Here is a 22,131-nt window from a genome sequence, read left to right as displayed (position 1 = left end):
TGTGCCCACCATAAAAGCCTAAAGTGTGGACTGGTGCTTTCTGTGGAGCAGACCGGGTGAGCAGGGCAGATAATACCCCCTCCCCGAAGGTCATTGATGAGCCCTCTGGGTTTTATTCATAATCTGTTCGTAACATGGTAGTCCTGCTGCATCTGGTTCATTTTGGCAAAGTTGACTCGAAATCTTTTCTACTTCTGCCTTCATTTTGGGTTTGCGTCCAGTGTCTTAACCACCGTGCTGCTCCCATCAACAGAAACAGCCCTGTCCAGGATCGCTTGGAACTGAATGTCCATATGACTTTTGCACACTGTCCCTTGTAGATGGTGTTCCAAGGTTATCCACTCTGGAGATCTCACCTCATGTGATAGGAGTTCTGAACTGTGTCCGCACTTTTCCGAGTTTGTCATTACCTCCGCCACCGAAGGTGGATGGAGGTTAAGTTTTCACTCGTCTGTCTGTCTCTGTTTGTTTGTGAGCAAAATATCTGAAAAAGTTGTTGATGGATTCAGACGAAACTTGGTGGATGAGTTGTTTTGATGACGAGAACAAGCCAATTAAATTTTAGTTTGGGTCAGAATCCAGATCTGGCCTATCAGCGGGATACAAAACGTAAACGAATCAGCCTGGCGGAGGTACGTGCTCTCTCGAGTGCCCTTCTAGTTGTACATATTTGCACAGTTTTGATCCAGTCTCATTCTTTTATCGAGGTTTTCCAGATTTCTGCTCATTGCCTCCTCACATTTGCAAACCCCAAGTATTATTTGATTGTTGTTGTTCTTCCTTTTATTCTTACCACGATGTGGCTGCATCACTTTTTCTCTCCAACATTTTTGGCCGTGTCACGTTGCGAACGCTGGCTCTAAGAGAGCTCTGCGTTGTTGTTCTTCTTGTTGTTTTTTTTAGCCGCGTCGTGTTGCGAACGCTGGCTCTGAGAGAGCCCCGCGTTGTTCTTCTTCTTCTTGTTCTTGTTGTTATTCTTCTGGTGAAGCCAAAACCTTTAGGACGTGTTAGGGTTAGGGTCAACCTAACCCTAACACCTAACCCTACCTAACACCTAACCCTAACCCTAACCCTAACAGCTCTTTTATATACAGGATCCGGATCTCCTTAAATATTAAACACCTGTACACATCTTCACATTGAGGGTTCCTTTTGAGAGCGTCTATCATGAACTTTTAAATATATTCGGACATTTGCTTTAAAGTTTCGAAAAGTTCACGTTACTATTTAATGTGTTGTAATTTCGTAAATACATTATTTTCTCGTCATGAAGGAGGAGCCTCCATGACGGGTCTCTCTATTGGCTCCATCAAGGCACGTGATGAAATATCGGAAGTTGTTGTTATTGTTGTTGTGATCAAAATGCTGAATTTTTAGCCGTGTCGCGTTGCGAACGCTGGCTCTAAGAGAGCTCCACGTTGTTCTTCTTCTTGTTGTTTTTTTTTTAGCCGCGTCGCATTGCGAACGCGAGCTCTAAGAGAGCTCCGCGTTGTTGTTCTTCTGGTGAAGACGAAACCTTTAGGACGTGGCTCTTGGACACATTTGTCCTTGTTTTATTATTCTTTGCATTAGCTTGCCATCCAACTTGGCATTTTGTTTCGAGCTCATACTCGTGATGCCCATTTTGCTGTGTACAAATGAATGAGCATTCATTACTTCCACCACCGAAGGTGGACAAAGGTTATGTTTTTAACCTTGTTTGTTTGTCTGTGAGCAGAATATTTCAAAAGGTTATGGAGGGGTTTGTACGAAACTTGGTGGACAGGTTGGGTGTGTGACAAGGACGAATTGATTCGATTTTTGTGAAGATTTGGATCTGGATCCAGACACTCGAATTTTAAGTGATTATTCAACATTGACATTGAGGGGTAGTGCCACAATTGATATTGCAGCACGATATCTCAAAACTTTGTGGATGGATGTGGATGAGTTTGGTGGGTGACAAGAACCAGCCGATTCGATTTTGGATGTCTGGATGCAAATCCGGCCTGTCATTGGAATACAAAACTGAGACTGTTCAGCTTGGCAAAGCATTCTGGTGATAATTGTGATTTTTACGATGATCAATTATAATCCATATATGTATATATATATATAATTTTAAAAACAACAATGCTTGTTTGTGTATTTGATTTTGGCAACCTGCCTGTGAATTGTGTCAATCCAGAAGCAGTTGGGTTGGTGTTTTATTCTTCATTTAAAATACAACTTTTCTTGCACATCCATTGCAGAGCATCATCAAGTTGTTTGTGAACAGGCTCGACTCGGTGGAATCCGTGCTGCCCTACGAATACAACGTGTGAGTAGATTCCTCCTTGCAAAAGTTTTTGTGGCAACAATTCTTGAAAATCTTTACAAAATGTGTTGCTTATAATTTTTCTTCAATTTTAATTGCTCGGTCCGTCTCATGTGATTGTTCATAAAATGTATAACATTAACATTTGAGGGAGATTTCTGTCTTCTTTTCTTTTCTTTTTCTTTTTTTAGTTTTTCCTGAAAAGATTACACGAGGTTACTCGCCTATCATTGTGGTTTATTTGGCGTTCAAAGTCTGCACGTAATCGAGGGTGGGGCAGAGAAAAGGGCGATTAAAAAAAAAACCAACCCCCCCACCAGTAATTAAATAAACCTTTTCACCTTGAAGTACATAGCATGCCATTTATTTCATGAAGATCACATCCTCGAGGTGACGTCTGTCTCTGCACCGGCATTCCTATAGTCTTCCACGCATGTTTCCCATGACTCGGCATAGCATCTCCAAAGAGATTCCGCAATTTTTTTGACAGTCTTTCTTTCAGCTCTTCGATATTGTGAGGACGATGAGCATACACTTTCCTTTTTAAGTGCCCCCATAAAAAATGGTCACATGCTGACAGGTTCTGGGGACCTTGGAGGCCAAGTACTGTCACCATTCCTGCAGATGATGATGTGGTTATGGAAAATGTAGTCCTACGGCAGCCATTGACACAGTGGCGGTATGAGCCATCGCGACATCTTGTTGAAACCAACTGGCCTCATTAACTTGAGGAAACCTTGTCGCTGGTTGGTCACAAAAAAAGTTGCGATCATGTTGGCATAGCGAAGATCGGTTTGTAAAATATCTCGTTTCTCTGCCCCACCCTGTATAAAACATTTTAAAAGATGGAAGGATGGTGTGCCAAAAGGTATGTAAACAAGGTAGGAATGGTCTCAATAAATTATCATGTGGAACCATCCCTCAAATCTTTCTTTGAATAATGGTTGTTCCCTGTCCACCCCTGTATCCATTTGCAATGATGGTGTATGTTGATTGTTTCCATGTACGAATTTGACCAGTGAAATATTAAACAGTTAAAAAAATAACACACACTTGGGGAAGGACTCCATTCCACTTTCTGAAACCCATGTATGGAGACACACACACACACACACACACACACACACACACACACACACACACACACACACACACACACACACACACACACACACACACACACACACACACACACACACACACACACACACACACACACACACTGGTGGTTACATTGAGACCTGGGATGGATCTGTTCCACCTTCTGAAACCCACAAATACAAAAAAATGTCAACTTGGTCCGTGAATCATGTGGTTGAAAATAACTCAAATTCCACAATGGTTCAGCATACAAAAGAGAATCTTTAATATGAATACGTACATGCACATATGGGGAAAAAATATAACGATGAAATTCTCAAAAAAAAAAACCACACTAATGCAAGCCTTATATATGAAACGGGGACGAGTGGGGGGAATTATTGAACAAGCAGGATAAAAGAGAAAACTCTTTTCATCTGCAAAAGAGTAACTATTCCCACAGTTCAAAATCAAAATAACTGCTTTCTGCTTCTGCGAAAGGAGTGAGAACATTATAAAAATGTCGGCAAGACTCAAGTACAGCCAATCAGAACAGAGCACAACAGCCCCTTCGAGGTTCCCAGGGTTTGGAGGTACAGACAGTTACACAGATCAAGGGAGTGAATCGTTATTTCGGCACATTCTCAGCGTTTGATAAAGAACAACATGACATTGATCAGCGCTGCTCACTGAACCTCGGCAGATATTTACAATGAGTCTACACTAAAAGCCATGCATTGTATTGTTTAAATATGTGAACTAAATAAGAAATATCTAAAGTTGTGTTTGATCATGCATCAATTAATATACTTAAGTCTTCCTGGAACTTGTGCAACATTTTCCAGGTTGTTGCATAGTTTTAATCCCCCAAAAATGACAAATCGATATTAACTTGAAGGCAGATGTATGTTTTACAGAATACATGGATAATCATGTTCACAAGGGAATCCTCTCAACTGCAGCATTTTACCAAAGTTCAAATAATAATTTATGACAAAGGAACAATGTCTATTATTCATTTACACTTTGGGCTGGCAACACTAATTACAAATGCTTCAAGAGGAAATCTTCGACAATCGTGACCCCTTACCAAAATGAAGGTGGATATTTTGAGCGCACCCTGAGAGGACACACACACACACACACACACACACACACACACACACACACACACACACACACACACACACACACACACACACACACACACACACACACACACACACACACACACACACACACACACACTTGTTCTGGCAACACAGTTTATATACATACACACATGAAATACAAACAAACGACAAACACAAATATTTACCTTCAAACAGATAGTCCTGGGGCTGATTCCAAAATTTTGAGTTTTGCTGCACCCCCCTGCCAACATAGGTTTGATGGTTTTTTTCATGTTATATCGTCTATAGACATCTGATTTCAAAACATTACCCCTTTCAAAAAGTGTCCAAATAACCCATTGCAAGCCATTTCATATAGTGATACGTTTTAGCAAAACCTGACATTTTTTGCGGTATTGAGTATTGTAGCATTCGTATAGGACAATATTGTTGGCTTCAGGAAGCATTTTGTATTGTGCTGAGGCATTGTAACTTTACTAAACCTGCATGGACGTTTATCGAAACCCTGAAAAACATATTTATTACTGAATAATACACATATTAACCCTATTTTACACGGGGGGGGGGGGGCATATTTGTTTTCTGCCTTTACCGTCGCGACGGTTAGAGGTATGACTTTGAAACTTGGTGACGTTTATCCTTTGTCATTTCTAAAAACGTGTACCAAATTTGGGAGCAATTTGTCTAAGGGGGGGGGGGTTCTTACTCTAAAACCTACCTACTAAAAACACGGAATTTCACCAAAATTAATTATTCTTGACGTCAGAATTAGCTCATTGTTGAGGCAAAATTAAAATGAGTTCATTTTTATAAAATAAGCATGTGGCAGTAGCAACTGGCCAAGTTTCAGGTTTCTTGCACGTTCCCATGTCATTTCAGACCCCGTGTAAAATAAGGTTAAAAGACCTATAGACTAAGCAAAATCTTACTTACCTGATAAGAAAAACTGGATTCATATGAATTGTTCAATGTCCTATTCGTCATCTGTCTCATCGTCGGATTCCAGTGGATCAACGATAGTTTCTTTGGAATTTCCGCACCGGTCAGGCTTGCATCTGCATGCTCTGGTGCAACTTAGTTGATTCTGTCTACAGGAGCACCTCCGGTCAGCACAACGCAGACACCGGCAGCTAACGCATTCCATGACAGACGTCGGGGCAGGAGAAACATCTAACCATTTGATGGTGGTCTTGTTCCTGGCTACATCCCAGCCATGACCATGTGGAGTGGGTACATGTGGGCAGTTCTCGAGACATCTTCTCCAAATGGCAGCCTGGTAATTGGCACGACGTAGGTGGAACTCTGCTGCATTTTGACAGGGCGGAAGTCTGCATGGGTCTGTGGTATGCGCGCCAAACATCTCATGCCTCAATTCGTTGACTCTACTGTGCTGCTTCTTCCCATACAGGGTGCAGATGGCCTCTTCTCCTCTGGCGAGTTCTGCTACTGACAGACTGAAGGACTGCCCAATGCTGTTCATAATGGCTCTAAATTCATTTTCGATCTTTAGAAGTTTGAGTCCTGACAGCTTTCCGCGCTCAGTGAAGGCACTGGTCGAGTCACAGCCACTGAAGGCATGGTAACCTGGGAGAGCAGAGCATATATCGTGTCCCAGGGTATGTGCCATAGCTGTAAGATCAAGGTAGTGGGTCCGCTGTTGTGTGCCGGTGCGAAAGATGAGCTGCGAGCTAATACAATGGCAGACTGAAAGGGCAATGACTGCAACATCACTGTCTGGGGACTTGATCACAGCAGGAGCACCGTGATCAGCTGCATGGGCTGCGTGAGCAAAAGCCTGGTGTCTGCCTCTTCGTGTGTGCATCTCAGTTCAGCCACTTCTGCCTTCAGGACTTCTGTTAGTTGGTCATTGGCCTTCAACCTGAAGCATCTCTCTCCAACTGTCACGAACAGTGCTTGTTGGCCCAGCTGCGCAGCATACTCTGGCTTGGACCACTCATTCAGGAGGAATTCTGTCAGGGCACATTTGAAGGATCCACTCATCAGAGACTTGTTCAGCTGCTGGTCAATCTTCTGTGTTCCTGTGCGGATCTTGGTTTCAAGGCTCTCCATACCAGCATCGCTTCTCAGGTTGTGCTCCGTGATCTTAATGGATATATCAGGGTATGTGTCAACTACCCAGTCTTTGTGCGCACCAGCTGGATAACCAGATGTGATGGTGTTGAAGAGTGAAGAGGCCAGTTGTGAGTATGTCATGTTTGGTGCCGTTTTTGCTTAATGGATGATGGCCATTGCGTCAAGCACCCAGGTAGCATCCAGGGGGATACTTGTCAGCGGTTGCACATTGTCTTCTCGTGCTCTGAGCAATATAGCCTTGACTGTCTTCACTGGACTTCCATCTGGCGTGGCGATTGAGAGTGGGAGCGGTCCAATTTGGTAACTCAGAAGCTTCTCCATAGCTAGTTCACGGCTTTGACCATTCACAAGGAGACGGCCAAACATGTCTCTTGTTGACTTCAGGACGCTGGCGTGCGATGTGTCATGCCCCAGTCTCTTCTTCTTCATGGATGCGAACGTCTTCAGCTGCAGTTGTGGTAGAGTAGCGTAGAAGTCTTTGGTTCCATATTTCCCAAATCTGTCTGCTGCAAATGTCCTTTGTGATCCTACGCCTCTTTGACGAGCATCCAAAAGGTCTCGCTTTACATCTTCGGTTGCCACGTGTCCAGAAGCCAAATGTCACAGCTGCTCGTCAGATTGGAAAGGGTTTATCCAGTTCTCAATACATGCCGTGATACTCTGCACCAAATGCAATTCACACTGAATAAGCACCAGACACTATTTGCAACAGTCATCATCAAGAAATATACTAGAATGCGAATTTCTATAATAGTTTATGATGTTAGTGACAAAACATCGTATTTTGTCATAATTTTAACAAAATTTTGATAATTTTCGCACAATTTCTTTTCCCATTTTCACACTTTTTTATCATTTTCACACAATCTTTACATTATTTTCACACAATTTGTAGCGAAAATATCTCCTAAAACAAAATCAAACACTTGGATTTGTATTTAATGTGTCTATGTGCACTCTGGGCAAACCTAACTGCAATGTAATATGCCCACCCATCCCAAGCACAAAAAACCTATTTTAGAGGTAAAGCACACCCGGTATCAAAAATGCCCCCAAAAACTTCGAATGGACACTTTTTAGAAGGGGTAATGTTTTAAAATCATCACCTTATAGATCAATAAACAAGAAAAACACATAAAACCTATGTTGGCGGGGGGGGGGGGTGCAGTAAACTTTCATTTTAGGCCCCTTCTGAGAATCAGCCCCAGGACTAAGAGTTCTTTGAAAGAGGAATTCAAGTAGGAAATTAGCAAAATTCAATTGAAAAATATATCAAGGCACAGAACACAAAATGTCGATCTATGCTCTCTGCCTTCACAGCTCGATCATGGCAAACACATGGTCGGATGGACCTTATTGATTTTATATATGTATCGATGTCAAAGTGAGGGGTGGATTATTTGAGCAGATCGCATAAAAGGTTAAACAAAGCGATGTCCTGTAAAGATAAAATTGCACATTTTCAGCGGACGAGACACTTCCCCGAGGCATCAACCGCACGGCACCGCAGGGCCCAATCCAGGTGGAAACGTACGTCTGTCTAATCGATGTTCCCTTGAAAGCATGGACACTTTTTCTGAAACGAACAACCAAGGAGCTTGGTTAATGCTCGCCAAGTGGCTTAAGCACTCAAACAAGCACTCCAACGAAACAGTTGTGAAGAATCGGCTTGTTTGGCACGCGATTAGCAACACATTAAGCATACACCTCCCGGAGACGCCCGAAATGTCAAATATGTCCGAATGGGTCAAATGAACACTTTCCTAGGAGTTAAAACTGCTTGTAAGTTCGATTCTGGAGCTTAAATTTTGTAATTCTTATTACTTTAAAAGATGTTCGGAAATGAAATGAAGCAAAGAATGCTGACGTCTCCGGGCGTTTATAAGCATTGCAACGTACCTGGCGATCTGTAGCTGCGATGAACGGGTATTCGATCGTATGAGTGAGGAAAGTGGAAAAATAATTTCTATCGTTAAGAAAGCGTTGCGGCCTGTTCCAAGTCAAAGCATGGATGAGCAAGCTTAAAAACATGGTGGCTTCAGACCCCAGCGAGGTTACCGTGGAAACGCCTTAAGACCCCAGACAGCGAGGTGGCTGAGGATCGCCTGCTGAAGGATATAATTTAACAAGGCCAGTAATTATTTTCAAAAGGGGTGTTTGAATTAACCTAAACACTCAATTTTCACTCCTGCATTTCCTTGGAGTTTTCTTAGTTTGCATGCAAAGTTCCAGGCTGCTAAGTTTTATGTTTTTATCCGCGTCGCGTTGCGAACGCTGGCTCTCAGAGAGCTCTGCATTGTTCTTCTTGTTATTGTTCTTGTTCTTTTTCTGGTGAAGACAAAACCTTTCTGACATGGCTCTTGGACACATTTGTCCTTGTTGGGGTTATGGAGGAGACACACTGACACATGCATCCCTTTTATTCGTATAGATAGGCCTACCTGTACTTCATAAAGTTAAGTGTGATATTAAATTGACTTTCACGGAAATTTGAATTATTACTTTCCTACATTGCACATTTCGAACTTCCCACCAATGATTAATGGGGAATAGCACCACAAAAGTCCAAATAACCCAAACTTTTGCACACTACAGTACACACTGAGCTAGCAAACTGGTTGGTTCCATTATGGCCAATCTATATTTTATAAAGGGAACTGTGTGTCTGTCTGTCATGTTATAACTTGAGAACAAATGAATGGATTTCAATAAATCCAACTCTGATGGATTCAGGGAACTCCTGGGGAGGTTCATGATGAAAAAATAAAAAAATATATATTGTTGTGGTTGAGGAAATTCGCAAACCACCATTCAGGTCCCGTAGGTGAGATATCTGTGTAAGTACATGTGTAGTTAGCCCCAAACCCGTTGTTTAGAGGGAATAAATGTGATTCATTCGGGCTGCGACCCTTTAAGATAGCCGTTTTTCTGTTCTATCTTTATTTTGAACCAACCACGTCTCAACCGCCATCACACAACAACCACCAACCGCAACGCCGCTTCACCACAACAACAACGCCAACAGCCACGACCTTTACCTTCACAGCACACCATCCCACAACCATCGCATCACCGCCATTCCAAGCGTCACCGTGGCCAGGGACCGCCACTTTAGACCCTCCACCACCTTCGCCTCTCCTTCTGCGGCCATTCCCGCACCGCTTGTGGGCACCGAGTGTCAGGCTGTTCTGGACTCGTACAGGGCGCGCGCCGAGCAGCGGGTGCAAAAAGCGGCCTTTCCAAGGAGAAGTTTGGATCAGGAATGATACACGCCCACTTCTGATCCGTCCTATCACAAGCGCGGGGCGATTTGGCCCCGCCTCCAGGCGCGTCGGAGTAGAATCGATATATGCAAATTCGAGGATCAGGGGAGGTTCACGCCCACTTTTCCTCCGTCCAATGGGCGAGCGTGGCTCCGCCCCCGAGATCTCCTGCCGTACTATAAAGCGCGGGGCGAATTCAGTCAGTTTTGGGCTCGGGCGAGTTGGAGAGGTGTGGTGGCGGCGGAGTGTGGCAGCAGCAGTCAAGACGGGTCTGGAGGAGAGTCAGTCTGTCGGGGTTCGGAGTCTGTCGGGGAGCTGCAGAGAGGGGAAGCCGGGAGCGCGGTCGAGGTCGCAGTGGAGTCGCTCGTCGCGGGACCCAAGCAAGCCAGCTATCCTCTTTCCCCAGAGCATCAACAATTCCCCCCTTTTTTTCCCCCCCCCGCGCTGAGATAGTGCGGAAAGGGGGCCCCGTTCCCACCCCATTCCAAGCAGTGCCAACGAAACCCGCGGAGTCGGGGCACCGCCACGGCATTTGCGGCTCATCACAAGATGGGTAGGCTCCACCCGGTCTCGTGCCTACAGGCCCGTCTGCCCCCTTGTATTTGAGGGTGGCCCTTTTTCTTTTGCTTTTGAGTATATGTGTTGTCGGCGCCGTCTGTAAAGTAAAACTGTGTAAGTGTTGCCGTGTGCTCGCGTAGTCGGTAGTATCTCTGCATTGTTGTGTTTCTTTTGTTGCAATTGCTTTTGGTGCATAATTGTTGTAATTGTATATGTGTGCTTTCCGTGTGCCGCGGAATAAATGTGCCTCATGTTGAACTGTTTTTCCCGTTTCGCTTCGTCTTTTCTTTAATTGAATCTCCATCTTACTTCACGTAAAGGGTTGGTAGTGGGCTAAATACGCTAAAAATAGTGGGCTAAATACGCTAAAAATAAATTAACGATTATCGTCAACCTCGACGGTTCCGATTAATTATAATTAATCGGAACCTTCGAGGTTGACGATAACACCGCTCGGTTATCCCGATAGTACGGAACGGGTCGCTTAAAGTGGCCCGTGTCCAGAGTGGACTTGCGGCGAGGTGCGATCTCCCGGTTTACCCTCCGTGTGGGTACTTAGGTAGGTCGAATTTGGCGAACAACCCTATCCCACGCGGGGGGGCGATTGGCACGATCGTAGTGAGGCCGAAAGGCCCACCCGTGACTAGTTCCCGGCGTTAGTCCGAGAGGGTTACGACAGAATTGTCCGTCCGGTGGGCGACGTGCCGCGATTCGAGTTACGTGGCCGCTCGCACGCCGTCGGGCGCGAATTCGCGACAATATTAAAAAAAAATTATTATTATTATTATTTTTATGGGTACACGTGGTGAAACTGCAAACCTCAACTTGCGACGCTAGTTATCCCCGCACTCCCAGGAATCCTTTTTCTTCTTGCCCTGTTGATTAGCTGTCGCAGCAAAGATTGGTATTTCCGTCAGTGAAGTGATTTTTCTCGTATATGAGACACATATGTCTCATATATATATATATATATATACACACACACACATATGAAGTGATCTTATATTCTCGTATTGATGAATAGCAAGCAGGCAGTTATTATGATGGTTGTGAGACTTTAACAAGAGAGTTGATTTGTTTGTCTCTGGTGCAGTGTATAATTTGTGCTTGAAAACTGAAAACTTACATTTTTTGACTTGTTCCACATCCATGTTATCAAGCATACTGCACTGTCAGTATGACCCCCCTAATAAAGGTTTAATGGTCTGAAAGGTCAAATTGAAAGGTTTAGACGTACTCATGGTCCAATACGATGTAATAAAAAAGTTGAGAGAAGTACAGTACAGTCGTCGCATTCAAACGGGACGTATTTACGAGACGTACTCACATGGGTCGACTGAGGCTTCACCGTGTTTTTTTTGGTTTTAGATACAGTACTGTATAATTATATACCAGTCGGGCATGCTTGCATACTGCAAGCAACTACTCTGGTGCATCCTACATGTATGCGTAATAAATATTTAAGCTTTATATATTAGATGAGGTGGATTGTGAAATATCTTTATATCCTGTATTTCATGAAGTGGATATTGGTTGCATTCGGTAAGCAGCGAAGTAACTTCAGTAAATAATGAGAAAGCATTTGAAAAAGCAAAGCCTGTCCGTGCCTGCTTTGTATTCAGTGTTCTTCTTGTTCATGCTCTTCTTTTTCTTGTTTTTCCATGAAAACAGCGAATTTTTACTTTTTATTTTTTTATTTTTTACGATTTTCGGTGACCTTGACCTTTTCATCTAAAAAGCCAACAGCTTCATTGACTGAATATGCAAACCCTGCTCAAATTTAAAGTCAATCAGATGGATATTAATGATTTTATTACCTTGACCTTTTCACCTCAAGACGATCAGCTTCTCGTGTTTTATTCGTGAACCAATTTAGTGACCCAATGTGCTAATTCTTAAAATTAAAGGTCAAGCGGATGAAAATTGATTTTATGCAACCTTGACCTTTGACCTTTTGACCAAATTATTTATTTGTTTTCTCCATATTCTCATCATGAAGCTATGTTGAAAATTTGATGATAAAAGCTCAAATGGTTAAAAAAAGTTAGACACACAGACACATTTATTTGTTTAGCCCAGCAGATACCACCCATCACTTAGCTGACAGGAATACTGAAAGAAAAGGGGGGTGGGGGAGGAGGAGGGGGGATAGAAAGAGACAGAGGTGGAGCAAGGAGGAGGAAGGGGGTGTTTTGGACTTGAGTTTGGTGGTCAGACTTGAAGGATAGCGAAACCACCCTTCACTTTCAAACAGTACCTACCATTTTTAGAGAGATTATAACATGCGCTTCCCTTGAGGTTTGCGCCTCAAATTGCGGCTGCCACCCTGTTTACTCGCTCTGGAACTGGATCTCTCTGAGGAGTCAGAGACACACAGAGTGCAAAGAACTCGCAAACTGGACAAACTCACACCCCTCCAGCAGCTGGACCTGCTGCCAAGCTCAACCCCGCAGTCCAAACCCCAAAACCCGGCTCGGGCCAAGAGACCCTCGAGCCTATCGCACCACAGCTGCAATGCTTATAAAAGTCTGGAGACACCAGTGTTTTGTGGTTATATTTAATTTCAGCACACGTTTTACAACCAAAATGCGATGAGTCCCAGAATCTGTCAACCCGAGCCAAATCCCCAAAATCGAACCCAGCAGCAGCCCTGACCGCCAAAAAAAGTGCCCATCCACCCAACACAAACACTCCACAACACTCTGGGCTCAAAAAGCAACATAAACACCACAGCACAACCAACTGTGGGAACTTATCACAACCAACCCAATCGTTTATCACTTCATGAAAGTTGGAAGATTGGTGTGAGAGAGAGAGAAAGGAGGGTGGAGGACTGAGGACAAACAAAGAGATTGGGGGGGGGGTTGGGGGGGGGAGAGATTGAAGGATGGGTGGGAGGGAATGGATCAATGGATGGGGTGAAAAGTGGATTTACAGCAAGTTCCATCGTGGTTCATGAACACACGATACTCCAATATCAGTGAACATGAGGTGTAAGGAATGAATGATGAATGAATGAGTTCCCACCTGCTGTTCCTTCATCTGCCATTAAATTTCCTGCAGCATCTATACTGAAATGCAAAAGAAACTTACCACCTTTTAAACCTTCAAATATCAACAATAACACTGCATGTAGTAAATGTGTGAACTTATTTGTGGACATAGTGTCCTCACTGTCAGACAAAACGGTCACAGATGGTCACTTCATAACACAGCTGTTGAACAGCCTTTTTGATTGTCAGTGATTAGCCAAGGGGTACGGGATGATTTTCATGAGCTGCACGTGATGTCTTGATATTGGCTTTAAAAAGGCCAGTGCAAAATGGGCATTTCAATCAACATGCCACGATTGTCAAGGGATCAACGGCATACTGCAAGACGGATTGAGCTACCGTGAGGTGGCACGTCGCCTTGGCTGTTCACACCAGACGATATCGGCCCTGGTGGACAGAGACACCCTCCACAACTTTGTAGATGACAGACCTCGATCAGGGAGGCCAATAGTCACCACTGCAAGGCAGGACAGGCAGATGGTCCTAAGTCAGATGGCTTCAGACATTGAGGACTGAGTGGGACAGAATCCAGCAGCAATCCATCCAAAGACTGGTAGGCAGTATGCGCCGACGATGCACTGCCTGTACCCAAAACAATGGTGGCCACACACGCTATTGAAAAGGGACTGACATTGCACCCTGTGCTGTTCTGTACTGGAGAACAAACTTATGAGATGGTATATCTTGGTCAAAAACTTGACATGTCATTGAATAAAATGCCAATGTTTCAATTCGCAATTGTTGGTTTGTTTTATTTTGAACTGTTACAATTTTATTACATTTCAAACAAGTGGGAAGTTTCTTTTTCATTTCAGTATACAATGAGCTTGGTTTTGGAAACAACTCTCCCCTAACAAGAAGGGCACTCGGTATAGCGCATACCTCCGCCACGTAATGCCTGATCCATGAAAACATATGGGGCTCAATACATTTGTGAAATATCGTGCTATATATCATTTTTAACCCTACCTCTCAATGGTGAAGAATCACTTTGAAAATTAAATAATTATCCTATCCAGATCTGGATTTGGATCTTCACCAAAATGGAAGCAATATGTCCTTGCCGCACACCTAACCTGTCCACAAAGTTTCATCCGAATCCGGACACAACTTTCTGAGATATCGTGCTATATATTAGTTTAGCCCTATCTCTCAATGGTGAAGGATCCCTTAAACAATTATCGGATCCGGATCCGGATCTTCACCAATATATGACCGTTTTTACAGCCATTTTTCCCTGCTGTGCAGGGGTTGGGCTTTTTCTTGAGGCAATGTTTTATGGCCGGATGCCCACCAAAATCTTCAATCAAAATCTTCAAAATCTTCAAAAAAATCGGATCTTCACCAAAATCAAATAAATTCTTCCTTGTCACACACACCGAACCTGCCCACAATATTTTACCTGGAACCGTCCACAACTTTTTGAGATATCCTGCACACAAACAAACAAACAGACAGACAGACAGAGAGGGGTGAAAACATAACCACCTTCATCTTCGGTGGCAGAGGAAATAACTTCTAAACTACTCCACCAGGGTGTGTGTGCGTTTCCGGGCGGTGCTCAGCATGACCGCTCCGAGGTGAAGGCTACATTTTAAACTTTTATCAGATTTAACTAAGACAATGGAACACATGTTGATATATGTACTTAATTTACATTATCACTTAATATTGTCTTGAATGTCAATTTGTAATTTTATTTTCAAAATCGACAACTGCTATGATAAAAAAAGAAGTCATTTACAGTTTACACCACCATCTTCTGTCTTGCTATTGGCTTGCAAACATTGGTTTGGTTCATCCTTCCTTTCTATCCTTCCATCCATCCATCAGTTGATCAGGAACGGCAGGCTTGACGCCACATGATACCATGGGGCACAACACAGGCAGGTGGGACCCGACCTTCGGATGTCGATCGATGTCTTTGTATTTTAATTTTATTGTGTTTAGCAGGGACATTGTGAGTACTTTTGCCATGTATTGCCTTGGCTTCCAAACGAACATCCAAGCAGCTTGTAGAGCGCTAGCCAAGTGGCTTAAGTACTCAAGCAAGCACTCCAACAAAACAGTTGATAAGGAACGACAGGCTTGGCAAGTGATTAACGATTGCCGGCCGGTCATATTAAACACCGCCCGGAGTGTCAAAGAATGTGCGAATTGGACAAATGAACACTTTTTGTCTTTTTTTCTTTTAGTTATCAGAACTGCTCAGGTCAAGTCCGCTGTTTAAATTTTGAAATTTGGTTCAGGCTAAGATATGAGAGAGCTTATAGCATGTGCTGAAATGAAATAACGGCAAGAACATTGCGGTCTCGGGGCATTAATTAGCACTGTGAAGGATCCAGCAATTTGTCGGTATGAAAATGAGGCATTTGATGATGAGTGAGGAAAGTGGGGGAGGGGGGAAAGGAAATGCTTTTGGAGGTATGGAGGAAATAGACTGGCTGACTGACTGATACACACGACATTTATTATTCTCGATTTACAGTAATCATACATTGTCCTTGTCCCCTACACAGTAATTCCCACCCTCTGATGCCTTATTACAATGACATCACCTTTACACAGAAATTGATCCAGACACCCGAAGGAAAATAAAACAGAGTTTGTGAAGAGGGGTCAAGAATAGAAGTGTGAAAGAGATGGTTTGGGGTTTTTAATGCACCTTTTGCAACCCCAGTTGAGGCTGCAATTAACGCTCGCCTCACATACACCACCCTCCGTTCCAATGGCGCCCAATCGTATGGGATCACTCATATTCTTGTTGAATGTGATGATCTGCATTGCTGCGGTGTCTCGTGCCAAGGTGCAAGTGGAGGTCGTGACTTGGGCAGCTTGCTGGTAACTGGGGAGCATGAACAGTGCTCCGGGGCAGTGTATGTTGTGTGTGTGAAAGCCGCGGACCGTCCAGAAATAAGCAATGAAAATAAATCAAAGGTGTGAAGATCATTGAGAAAGAAAGTCTGAAGAAGAAGACGAAGAAGAAATATGCATGCCCATGCAGAAATGATGTGGAGAGAGAAAGCAAAAGGCGAAGTGGCTTGGATGAGAGTTGAATGGTAAAAGGATCTGAATTTCCAAGGGGTACCTCGGACTTTCTAAACTTCTGAAAAGACACACTTGAACTGCCTGTGCTGTATGTGTACTCCTCTTCTTATTCCTTCCTCCTTCTCCACCTTGGTGATCCTTGAGGCTTCCCATAGGTTCAGGGCTTGCAGGAGGCAGACAAAGCTCTGAGATGGTGATTGTTCTGTCTTCCCTCCCGACCCACCAACAGTGCCTGATTGGTGGATCTCTACTGCGGCCCTTCCCAGGAATTAGGAGGGGGCTGGAAGCCCTAGACACACCTGTCAGATTTGATGGCTGTCTTCCGTACCAGTGTATCCTAGCGTGCTACCACTGACTCTGCGACGCAGTTATCCTTGCTCTAATTTCTCCGTTAAAAGAAAGAGGCATGTGGGGATCTGTAAGTGAGTTATCGTACGTTTTTTGCGAGATGTAGAGGTTGGAGAATCCTGAGAGCGTGAAAGAAACACATACTTATGCTGACTCAGACTTGCAACGCACACAACCTATTCCCATGCACACGAGATAACTTGAATGCGAAACAGAATACTCCGATATAACTGACTCTAATCCTCCGTGTATGTGCCTTTATTCTCCGGAGGGTGCATGACGTCCTCGCCGGGCTCACAAACGTCGTAATATTTTGTTCATGCATGCCAGGAATGAAAGAAGACATGTTTTAAATTAAATAACAATAAAGAAAACAAATCCTGTATGGCTGATTTAAATTTATTGATGACATTTGCATTGAAGGCGAGGAAATGGTGCGTCAGGAAATATTTTGCAACTTTTCAGACAATTGTATTTGAGGTATTCCATGGAAACCTAACCCTAACCTCTCCCGAAGAGATCTCACTCTTCCTCCCTCTGCCACCACCTTACTCTTGTATCCTCCAAAATCACCTCGAAGGTGCTTGAAGGCAAAACCACTTCAAATGTGACATAAAATGCAGTACTTCAAGGTCACTTGTTCATTTCCAGAAGCAATGTGCCAGGAACATATTTTGTTCATAAACTTCAGGAATGAAAGATGACCTGCTTAAAAAAAACAACATCTGTTCAACTGCTTTAAACACTATTTAAACCAAGTCCTGAGCTTTCACCAACTTGGCTGTCTGAAAAGAATAATAAGAATTACAAAACGGATATTTTGAGTCGGTCGTTTTTGTAGTTCAGCAATGTCGTCCAAAAGTTTAATGAGTAAAGCTGGATGTGAAATCTTCCACAGATTGTTCGTAGGCTTGTATCTTGGTAGACTTTTTTTTGTCTTTTTGGGGAGGGGGGGGATTTGTCTTGTATTAAACTTGTGGATAGCAAGTATGCCTGATGTTGGCTTAATGGTTAGGGTGGTGGGCTTGGGATCCTGAGTTCATCATCCCACTTGGCTGTTGAATTAATACCAGGTGCGGTTGACTGCCTGTCGTCCTTCTGAGGTCAGCAAAATGAGTGCCAGCTTGCTGGTATCCTGTGTCGGAGTGGCGACCCGTCCAGGATTGTGTCCAATGGCCAAGGAGACTGCTTTGGCAGCATCAACGCTTTGCACAGAGTATGGACCCAATGGTTGTATGAATAGCAAGTCCAGCAACTTTCTGATTAGCTGTGCCTCTAAATACCAGAGGCTGTTGCTTTTCTGACCATGACGTTTTTTATCCCGTCCCCCGGAGGGAGGGAGCGGGATATTGTAATCGTCCGGTTTGTTATCTGGCCAAAACGAAGTTTTTGCAAGATATGTTAGTCAGCTTGTATGTTTTTTTGTTTGTTTGTTTGTTTGTCTGTAATCACGTATAAAAAATTCTGCAGAGCACAGTTATCATCGGAAATTTTTGTAACTTCGCATATCAGAGGCCTATAGAGGTCCCTTTCATTGCACAAAATTTTGAAGGTCAAGGTCAAAGGTCAAGGTCACTTTGGCGCAAATCAGAGTCGACGAAACCATTATTTTTTTAGTAATTTTGATCGGATTGTCTTCAAACTTCATGGGAATATAGTTCATGGTCTGGCGCTCAGCTGATTAATTTTTGGTGGCGATTGGCCTTGACCTTCATATGTTTTTTTATTTTATTTTATTTTATTTTTTTGGTCTGTAATCACGTATAAATCACTCTGCAGAGCACAGTTATCATTGGAAATTTTTGTAACTTCGCATATCGGAGGCCTATAGAGGTCCCTTTCAGCGCATAAAATTTTGAAGGTCAAGATCAAAAGTCGAGGTCACTTTGTCGCAAATCAGGGGAGTCGACGAAACCCTTATTTTTTGAGTAATTTTGATCGGATCGTCTTCAAACTTCATGGGAATATAGTTCATGGTCTGGCGCTCAGCTGATTAATTTTTGGTGGCGATTGGCCTTGACCTTCATGGTTAGCACCTCAGGTCAAACATATTTGACCCCAAGGTCAAATTTTCAAGTTTTAGGAACCATATCGTGTAGTACCTCAAATTGAACACCCCGATGAGTGCTTTCTAGATATGTCAAACTTGAGACATTATGATGTCATTTGGTGACATTATGAGGCAAAAGCATATTTTTCATGGTTACTCTGTAGAACGATTCTCATCGGAATCTCTCGTCGGCAGATATTCCTCAAGGAGTCGCTCCTGGTGGATAGCAGCTCTGTTCACCTCAGTGTGACCTTAAAGAAGTCACACGTGGTCACCTTTTGGCAAGATACGGGTTACCCTCGGGTGACATTGGTTTATGTGTCTGTTTGTTTGTTTGTCTGTCTGTTAGCAACTTTAATGCAAAACGGCTTTAGCAAACACTATCAAATTTAATCCACAGGTGGGAAATGAACCTTGGACGACCCCATTAACTTTTGGGTTCAATTGGATCAAAGGTCAAGGTGAAGGTCACGAAAAGATCAAAATCGTTTCTCACTCATAACTTCGTCAAAAATGATCTGATTTACTTCAAACTAAGCTTATCGTGAACCTTATTCTATTTGTCACTTATAATCCTACCCATTCCTGCAGTGAAAAATGCATATTTGTGAAGATCGGTCGGGTCCGAAGTTTTGGGGGTCAATGTCATCGGTCAAAATTACAAATTTTCCATTATAAATCAAAAAAGGTTGGGGATATGCGTGTTTACTATGAAAGACATATATCAAGTCCTTTATTGGCTTGGGAGTGGGAGTGGGAAGTGGGAAGTGGGAAGTTTCTGTGGGACATTGGTTTATGTGGGAAGTGGGAAGTTTCTTTTTCATTTCAGTATACAATGAGCTTGGTTTTGGAAACAACTCTCCCCTAACAAGAAGGGCACTCGGTATAGCGCATACCTCCGCCACGTAATGCCTGATCCATGAAAACATATGGGGCTCAATACATTTGTGAAATATCGTGCTATATATCATTTTTAACCCTACCTCTCAATGGTGAAGAATCACTTTGAAAATTAAATAATTATCCTATCCAGATCTGGATTTGGATCTTCACCAAAATGGAAGCAATATGTCCTTGCCGCACACCTAACCTGTCCACAAAGTTTCATCCGAATCCGGACACAACTTTCTGAGATATCGTGCTATATATTAGTTTAGCCCTATCTCTCAATGGTGAAGGATCCCTTAAACAATTATCGGATCCGGATCCGGATCTTCACCAATATATGACCGTTTTTACAGCCATTTTTCCCTGCTGTGCAGGGGTTGGGCTTTTTCTTGAGGCAATGTTTTATGGCCGGATGCCCACCAAAATCTTCAATCAAAATCTTCAAAATCTTCAAAAAAATCGGATCTTCACCAAAATCAAATAAATTCTTCCTTGTCACACACACCGAACCTGCCCACAATATTTTACCTGGAACCGTCCACAACTTTTTGAGATATCCTGCACACAAACAAACAAACAGACAGACAGACAGAGAGGGGTGAAAACATAACCACCTTCATCTTCGGTGGCAGAGGAAATAACTTCTAAACTACTCCACCAGGGTGTGTGTGCGTTTCCGGGCGGTGCTCAGCATGACCGCTCCGAGGTGAAGGCTACATTTTAAACTTTTATCAGATTTAACTAAGACAATGGAACACATGTTGATATATGTACTTAATTTACATTATCACTTAATATTGTCTTGAATGTCAATTTGTAATTTTATTTTCAAAATCGACAACTGCTATGATAAAAAAAAGAAGTCATTTACAGTTTACACCACCATCTTCTGTCTTGCTATTGGCTTGCAAACATTGGTTTGGTTCATCCTTCCTTTCTATCCTTCCATCCATCCATCAGTTGATCAGGAACGGCAGGCTTGACGCCACATGATACCATGGGGCACAACACAGGCAGGTGGGACCCGACCTTCGGATGTCGATCGATGTCTTTGTATTTTAATTTTATTGTGTTTAGCAGGGACATTGTGAGTACTTTTGCCATGTATTGCCTTGGCTTCCAAACGAACATCCAAGCAGCTTGTAGAGCGCTAGCCAAGTGGCTTAAGTACTCAAGCAAGCACTCCAACAAAACAGTTGATAAGGAACGACAGGCTTGGCAAGTGATTAACGATTGCCGGCCGGTCATATTAAACACCGCCCGGAGTGTCAAAGAATGTGCGAATTGGACAAATGAACACTTTTTGTCTTTTTTTCTTTTAGTTATCAGAACTGCTCAGGTCAAGTCCGCTGTTTAAATTTTGAAATTTGGTTCAGGCTAAGATATGAGAGAGCTTATAGCATGTGCTGAAATGAAATAACGGCAAGAACATTGCGGTCTCGGGGCATTAATTAGCACTGTGAAGGATCCAGCAATTTGTCGGTATGAAAATGAGGCATTTGATGATGAGTGAGGAAAGTGGGGGAGGGGGGAAAGGAAATGCTTTTGGAGGTATGGAGGAAATAGACTGGCTGACTGACTGATACACACGACATTTATTATTCTCGATTTACAGTAATCATACATTGTCCTTGTCCCCTACACAGTAATTCCCACCCTCTGATGCCTTATTACAATGACATCACCTTTACACAGAAATTGATCCAGACACCCGAAGGAAAATAAAACAGAGTTTGTGAAGAGGGGTCAAGAATAGAAGTGTGAAAGAGATGGTTTGGGGTTTTTAATGCACCTTTTGCAACCCCAGTTGAGGCTGCAATTAACGCTCGCCTCACATACACCACCCTCCGTTCCAATGGCGCCCAATCGTATGGGATCACTCATATTCTTGTTGAATGTGATGATCTGCATTGCTGCGGTGTCTCGTGCCAAGGTGCAAGTGGAGGTCGTGACTTGGGCAGCTTGCTGGTAACTGGGGAGCATGAACAGTGCTCCGGGGCAGTGTATGTTGTGTGTGTGAAAGCCGCGGACCGTCCAGAAATAAGCAATGAAAATAAATCAAAGGTGTGAAGATCATTGAGAAAGAAAGTCTGAAGAAGAAGACGAAGAAGAAATATGCATGCCCATGCAGAAATGATGTGGAGAGAGAAAGCAAAAGGCGAAGTGGCTTGGATGAGAGTTGAATGGTAAAAGGATCTGAATTTCCAAGGGGTACCTCGGACTTTCTAAACTTCTGAAAAGACACACTTGAACTGCCTGTGCTGTATGTGTACTCCTCTTCTTATTCCTTCCTCCTTCTCCACCTTGGTGATCCTTGAGG

At 43.2% G+C, this 22,131-nt stretch overlaps 1 protein-coding gene across 1 annotated transcript in view; it reads left to right on the top strand.

Annotated features, from left to right (window-relative positions):
* The window catches only part of TM9SF2 (transmembrane 9 superfamily member 2), a 71,034-nt gene that overhangs the window by 4,760 nt on the left and 44,143 nt on the right, over window positions 1–22,131 (top strand). Inside the window, exon 2 of the mRNA XM_085882843.1 lies at window positions 2,232–2,299. Coding sequence (XP_085738969.1) covers window positions 2,232–2,299 — 68 coding nt within the window. The remainder of the gene's footprint in view (window positions 1–2,231; window positions 2,300–22,131) is intronic.

This window comes from Eptatretus burgeri, chromosome 5 (genome assembly GCF_056783735.1).
Source record: "Eptatretus burgeri isolate ZD-2024b chromosome 5, Ebu_testis_v1, whole genome shotgun sequence".
Classification (NCBI taxonomy): domain Eukaryota; kingdom Metazoa; phylum Chordata; class Myxini; order Myxiniformes; family Myxinidae; genus Eptatretus; species Eptatretus burgeri.
This window is presented reverse-complemented; position numbering and strand designations above follow the sequence as displayed.